The 7,076-nt window shown below is 46.0% G+C and overlaps 2 protein-coding genes across 2 annotated transcripts in view; one reads left to right on the forward strand and one right to left on the reverse strand.

Annotated features, from left to right (window-relative positions):
- Positions 1-4,292, forward strand: part of LOC109951103 (ATP-binding cassette sub-family A member 1-like) — a 56,335-nt gene extending 52,043 nt beyond the window's left edge. The window contains exons 49-51 of the mRNA XM_020585395.1: positions 298-390; positions 2,594-2,837; positions 3,223-4,292. Coding sequence (XP_020441051.1) covers positions 298-390; positions 2,594-2,837; positions 3,223-3,375 — 490 coding nt within the window. The 3' untranslated portion in view covers positions 3,376-4,292. The remainder of the gene's footprint in view (positions 1-297; positions 391-2,593; positions 2,838-3,222) is intronic.
- A 770-nt stretch (positions 4,293-5,062) lies between these two features.
- The window catches only part of nipsnap3a (nipsnap homolog 3A (C. elegans)), a 4,694-nt gene continuing 2,680 nt past the window's right edge, over positions 5,063-7,076 (reverse strand). The window contains exons 2-6 of the mRNA XM_020585396.1: positions 6,840-7,047; positions 6,607-6,768; positions 6,385-6,534; positions 6,068-6,154; positions 5,063-5,481 (exon numbers count right to left, since the gene is read on the reverse strand). Coding sequence (XP_020441052.1) covers positions 5,405-5,481; positions 6,068-6,154; positions 6,385-6,534; positions 6,607-6,768; positions 6,840-7,047 — 684 coding nt within the window. The 3' untranslated portion in view covers positions 5,063-5,404. The remainder of the gene's footprint in view (positions 5,482-6,067; positions 6,155-6,384; positions 6,535-6,606; positions 6,769-6,839; positions 7,048-7,076) is intronic.

Consider the following 7,076-nt stretch of genomic DNA (forward strand, 5'->3'; position numbering starts at 1 on the left):
TGCTTTCCCCTGACGTTACTGTTCAGCTGCAGTTTCCTCTGTTGCAGCTGCGGTAAATCAGGAGTCGAGGGTGTTTGTGTGAACGTCCATTCTCTACTCTTTATTTAAAATACAGAGAGCACGAGACCCGATGTTCACATTCTTGCCTTGCCGCTGCTTTTTCTCCCACTGTGACTCCTTAGTAAATGTAAACACAGATCCACCATATAATGCCACAAAACCTTAGTAAATGGCCCCCTGGTGTGTTGTACTGTCTGTGTGTATGAGCATATTGACTGTGTGTGTGTTGTGTTTCAGTATGGAGGAGTGTGAGGCTCTGTGCACCAGGATGGCCATCATGGTGAATGGCAGGTTCAGGTGTCTCGGCAGCGTCCAACACCTGAAGAACAGGTAGCGCTGACACACACACACACACACACACACACACACACACCCGGGTGTGACACTGTTTTTTTTTTTGTGTTTTAAGGACATCACTGGCCTACAGGTGGGGGGCTGTACACAGACACCTAAAGTCATGTAAACACACAAGTCATCACTATAAACAAGAAGCGCGCCACTAACCCGAACACCTAACCCATAATCTGAAGGTCAAGGGTCAATTCTTAGTATAATCTTTTATTAGATATGTGCAGTCCCATGTGGGGCCTTCAGTATAGTTTTCTTTTAGACCTGTAGGGTCTCATGTATTTTATGTGTCATTTTCCTATTTCTATTGGTTTGTATATGTTTTTATGTTACACCGAGAACCTGGAGGAACGTTGCTTCGCTTCACTATGCACTGTATCCGCTGTACATGGTTGAAACAACAGTAAAACTGTGTGTTCTAACTGATTCTCTGAATCCAAACTCAATTGGATCAATTACACTGAAGAAAAAAAAATCAGTCGCAGATGAAGAATAATTCAAAATCTTTCTCAGTATCAATACTATGTAATCGCCTCCATGTGCTTGTTTGTTATTCTGTGTTTAACAAAGCTTGGTGTCATGTTTTAATGAACCAAAAAGTTTTTGAGTTTGTCTGCAATTCCGTTTTTCTTTTACAGTGTTTATTTCCCCCATAAAATACAGAATATTATTGGTTGATTCAATTCAGCCAAAAGACCAATGCCAGAAAAATCAGTTGAAAGTAATGCAACAGCTTTACAGACAGAATCACAGACTCTTGAGGGGAGTCGACAGTGGTGCAGTGGGTAGAGCAGTCGTCTCCCAACCAGAAGGTTGAAGGTTTGAATCTCAGTGCCTTCAGTCCACCTGTCGAAGTGTCCTTGGGCAAGGCACTGAACCCCCCGATGGGTAGAGCGGAAACAAATTTCTTGTGTGTAACATACATCCTTGAGGGCTCAGGATGCAGCCTGTTGGGCCGGCGACACCGACACCACAGGCCTAGCAACAGCAAGAGCCAACCAGTCCCGTGGAATCAGGGATATACAAAAATATCTGGACACTTCTTCTTCACTAGAGATGCACAGTTTCTGGTGAGGCATACAAACCCTCACAGGCTATAAACCCCGGAGCTGTGATAGTGACATCTCTCTGCTAGACAGCCTCAATAACTTCTTCAGCCGCTTTGAAACACAGAACAACACACCAGAAGAAGACCAACCCCTCCTCCCTCTCAGAGGATGCCATTACTGCTGTTCTCCATCCAGCCCTCACCCACCTAGATTCAAAGAACTCTTACGTGCGAATGCTGTTCCTAGACTTCAGTTCAGCATTCAACACAATCATTCCCCTTACACAAAAACTTGGACACTCAAACCCTCTCTGCAACTGGATGTTGGACTTTCTAACCACAAATGTGCGAGTCGGCAGCAACGTCTCCAAGACCATCACACTGAGCACAGGGGCTCCGCAGGGGTGTGTGCTCAGCCCATTGCTCTTCACACTGCTGACCCACGACTGTGTGCATCAGCATTGCTGATGACACCTCCCATCCTGCTCATTCCCACTTCCTGCCTTCAGGGAGAAGGTATCAGAGCCTCCAGGTCCACTCCACCAGACTTACAAACAGCTTCATCCACCAGGCTGTGAGGATGCTGAATACTGTTCACTACTCCCCCCACCCCCCTTGACTGTGACCCACCACAGAACATAAAGACTACCTCTGCTCACATACCCACTACATTCCCCTGTCTTGTTATATTACATGTAAATCTGCTGCTGCTGTTCATTTGCACTACTGTCCATGTGCATCTCAGTCTCACAACCACCTGACAATCTTCTTGTTATTATTTGCACCACAGTCAGTGATTGTACAGGGTTTGAGTCATAGCCTATTAGGTTGTACCGTTTAGTTTTATCCTAATCACTTTGACTTAGTTTTCTTATTCTATTTAGTCTATTTTTACTCTACTTTTATTCTATTTTAGTTTCCTAAATGGTATGGCATTCAATACTAGGTGGGAGAGAAACGGCATTTTGATTTCCTGTATGTCCTGCACATATAGTGAATGGACAATAAAAATCTTTGATCTTGAACACACACTGCACACACAATGTGTTTGGTGACGGGTACATCATCGTCCTCCGCCTGATAAAGCTGGTTTACTGTCACTGTCTCCGTGTTGTAATCGGTGGTCTTGTTGCCCAGGTTTGGTGACGGGTACACCATCATCCTGCGGGTGGCGGGGCCCGATCCTGATCTGCTGCCCGTCATGAAGTTCATCAAGAGCGAGCTGAGCGGCAGCACGCTGAAGGAGAAGCACAGAAACATGCTGCAGTACCAGCTGCCTTCATCTCTCACTTCTCTCGCTCACATCTTCTCCATCCTGGCCAAAAATAAAGAGATGCTGAGGATCGAAGACTACTCTGTCACTCAGACCACGCTGGACCAGGTAGAGATGCATAACACACACACCTGTTCAGGTACAGTCTCAGGAAGCCAATCAGAGTGTGTTTTTACTGAGACGGGATATAAGGACCTCTGACTCCGTGTTACTGAGCACCTAGCATTGGCTGTGATGGTCACGATTTTAGTAAATCTGCCCGAAGCATCAGTGTAAGACGGCATGACAGGCCAGGCAGAAGGTTGGAACATTAATAACGTCTAAAACAGCTGGAGCTAGAGGAGGCTGCCTTTCAGAGGAAATACAGCTGGTGTTGACTGTTCTTAAAGTGCAGTCAGTATGACACTTATTGTCCGTGTAAATCCCAAGTTCTTTGCTGACATGACTGAGGAGCAGCTTTTGTATTTTGGACTCATCCTGTTTATCATTTCAGGTGTTTGTGAACTTTGCAAAGGACCAGAGTGACGACTATCACTCCAAAGACAACTCGGTGAGACGAAAAGACGTTTCCATCAACATTCCGATGTTGAGCTCGAACCGAGGAGCCGCTGAGGACGGTGGCAGACCGAGAGAGAGCGTCATTTGACCATCCTATTGTGATCATGTGGCCTTAGGAGGCCGGAGCGCCAGCCTGGACCTGACCCTGCACAAGAGAGAGCCCCTCCTCCCCTGTCAGCTGCTGCCTCATGCCAGTCAATGCAAACGATTCCCTGTGGAGGCTGCCCACACTGAATGTTGAAACAAACTTGAATATCTGCCTTCTTCCTGCAGCTTCGTATCGCTGCCGACACGATTTCTTTGCTTTCTGTGATTTTAAAGGGTGCCTCTAATGAACACTTCAGGGTCTGTTCATTTTTTGTCTGTACTAACGATGAAGAATCCAAATAATTTCAAATGGCCAAGGGCTCATATGCAAAAAATCTGATTTTTAAAAACTGTGTGATTCTGTTTTTAATTGTCAAACTTTTATTTATATGTGTAACTGAAACAGAAAATTGTTTTATTTTGGAGGAGTCCAAGTGGCATTGCTGTATCCTGTAGTGTTTAACAGCCAGTCAGAGCGCTCGATATCTAGAAGAAGAGTTGATTTTATAGTTTTTGTAGGAAAGATTAAAAAGGAGCAGATTTAAGATGGTAAAATACCTCCTCAGCTCCTCACCGCACTATGGTATTGAACATAAAATAGCTGATCGATTACTGATTAATCATTGATTGTCCACCACGTTAATGTTGTGTTGGAGCTGCTGTTGACGCTGGAGATGATTGAGTTTGACCAGCAGGAGGCGACGCTGAAACATCTGCTCTGACTGAAGCAGCTGATCAGACTGAAGCACTTTACGTGTTAAATGGTCCGTTTGTCTTTGCACTGAACCCTCCACAGATGATGCCCCTGTAAATCTCTCTGATCATCGACAGGAAAGTGTTTAATGTGACAGAAAGGGCTGATGGGAACTGTTACTGACCCCAAACCACTTGCATTAAAATAAAACACATCCTCTGTTACTGCTCGACTTCTCAGCTCATCTTTAACTCAGGAAAGCAACAGTTTCTGAGGCTTTAAGGCAACATGTCCATTTTTAAAAGTAGGTGTCACAAACACTAAACTGTCCGTCTGCAGCCACAGGTCAGACAACGTGTGATATATGTGAACCCGGCATCGGGAATGTGTCCACGTCATGATCTTTTCAAACAACCATTGAGCTGTGAGGTGTTGGAAATGACTTCATGTCATGACTTTGCAGAGGTGTTTAAAGTATAAAGTCGACTTTAAAGTAAGACGAATAAGGCCAATCAGAAACAGCACTAGATATTAAGGAACCGGTGAACAGACAGACTCAGACTTTTCATCAGACTCGTTCTGTTCATTACTTACGATCTGGATGTACTTGATCAGTTGTGTTGTCACCTCTGGGTTGATATGTTAAGCCTGGTTTCTGTCCTCAAAAATGAAACATGTGGCACCGTTTCCCTTTGGTTCAGTTTGCTGACTGTCTATGGGTGAATCTTTTTTAGTTTGTTTACATGCAGGGTCACATTTTGAACACAAACTCAGCTACAAGTCTGCCACAGAAGAGTCTCAGCAAGTGGTTTTATCTGAACTTATTCTTACAAAAAAGCTTGACATGTCTGGAAATATGAATGACTCCTATCTGCGTCATGTTCTACAGGCAGGAACTATGACATCTGTGTTAGTGTAAACACCTATCAGCAATAACGGGATCAGTGTGTTCGCCGACCAAGAGATCGATCAACCATAGTGTAGAGCAGGTGTCTCGGCAACTTCACGTTTATTATTCAATTCTTTTTACATGCAGCAGAAAAAAAGCAGTTCGTCTTAGAGCTTAGATTTAAAGGAGCATTCTGTCATTTCTTGTACAAATAAACCAGAGAAGCCCCGCCCAGCACCAACAGTCAGGTCACTGGATTGGATGCTGCAGCTGTCAGTCACAGGTCACTGGTGCGTTTTCATGGTGTTGAAGGTTCAGTGACATCAGCAGATGTGTTTATCCTGCAGGAGGTTCAGGCCTACAGGGGCCTACGGAGGACAAAGGCAAGATCTAAAGTTGTGGTCACGCAGTTTGTTGCCATGGAGACACCGGTGTTTGGACAGGAAGTTACTTCATCGGAGAGAAAGGGCAGGGAAACATGAGTTTGTTCTTCTGAGAGTCAAGATGGGCGGCGCTGTTCCTGACTGAGAGCAAGAGAGAGATCTGTTAGTGATAGTATTGATTACTGATTGATTTCAGCTGTTATTAATTATTACTCACATTAACCTTTATTGGTCAGTTTAACCAAACAGTGCAGTTCCCCAGAGTTTAGCCAGTCACACCCTTTGGGTACTTTACTGGATATTTCCATTTTGTGCTACTTCACGATTTTACTGCACTACATTCAGACTGGTAAACAAACACGTTCCCATGTGATTCTGATGATTCTTTCTCCACCTCAGCACAGTGGAGAACAGACCTGAGCTTGTGCTGAGTTACAAGATATCAAAGCTTTATCAGAAACAGTTCCTCCAGAAAGAGACATCCAGTTATTCTGAATAACATCCACAGATGTAGTGGAGCTACTTTGTTCTGAGAAACCGGTTCTATTTCTGCAAGATGATTTTCATTTGGGTGAACTGACCCTTTCAAGTCTAAGAGCTGTGGTTTAGACAGCAGGAAACTACTGGGATGGTGGCGGCGATGACTAATAGAAGGTCCCAGTCCATCAAAGATCAAAATCAAAAATCAGAGAGCTCCACAGCACTGTCACTGTGGGCGGGGTCTCACCTGCAGCGACCACTCTAGCATCAGTGTGAGCTTTGTGTCGAAGTTCAGCTCGTTGGTCGGCACTCTCGAACCACCAGAGAGCGTGAACTGGCCGAGAGACAGAGACGGCGTTAAGCACAATGGTCCCTGTGTGAGACACTGCACAGACAAACTGCTGAGAGACCCTGGCATCGACTTTAGACAGTGGACACTGACAGTAAACACTGAGTGAGGGGAGCGGACACTGGATAGTGTAACTGGTGCCAGCGTCGGACTGTAACTGGCAGCCCAGAGAAACCTGCCTGTGTTCTTATCGCATTATTTTTTTTACAGGTTACCTGTGTTCATCTGGCCAAACTCGTTGTGGAACGCTCCCACCAGTTTGCCGTACCCTGGTGCATCATGGGAGGTGGCTGCAGCCTGGAAGGCATCACCCCAAACTGCCGGACCACCAGGACGCATCTGGAAGGAAACCAGCTCGTACACACCTGAAACACACACCTGGTGTTATAATGCAGTCGTGATGTCATTAGTGCTTAGAGTGTGGCAGCAGGGCTTACCGCCCTCCTGTGGCGGCCTCTGCAGGTGGCTCCAGGGGACCAGGTAGGTGACCTCGTTGTCCTGAGATGTGAGCATCGGCATCGCCTTGGAAGTGTATTCTGAGATCCAGGAGGGGTCCTGAGCCAGGGCAGCCCGGACCGCTGCCCGCTGAGAGTAACTGTCTGAGGGGGCAGGTACACTCTAAAATCACATAAAGAAGAACTAACTTCACACAGAAGAGGAACGTACTTACCATATTCCCATATATGGAAGACCTGGTTCAGGCCGCCATACTCGACACTCCAGTAGCCAATCAGCTTGGAGTGGGTGGTGCGCAGGTGGATCTTCTCATTGGTCAGCTTGTGGAAGGCGGCGTTCTGGTCTGGACGAATGCAGTAGGTACGGAACTCGTAGAAGGTTCGGTGTTTCTGCTGGTGGCCGGTGGAGAGGTGCACACAGGGCTGCCGAGAGGAGGACAGAAAAAGAGGTC

This window comes from Monopterus albus, unplaced genomic scaffold, assembly GCF_001952655.1.
Source record: "Monopterus albus unplaced genomic scaffold, M_albus_1.0 scaffold364.1, whole genome shotgun sequence".
Taxonomy (NCBI): domain Eukaryota; kingdom Metazoa; phylum Chordata; class Actinopteri; order Synbranchiformes; family Synbranchidae; genus Monopterus; species Monopterus albus.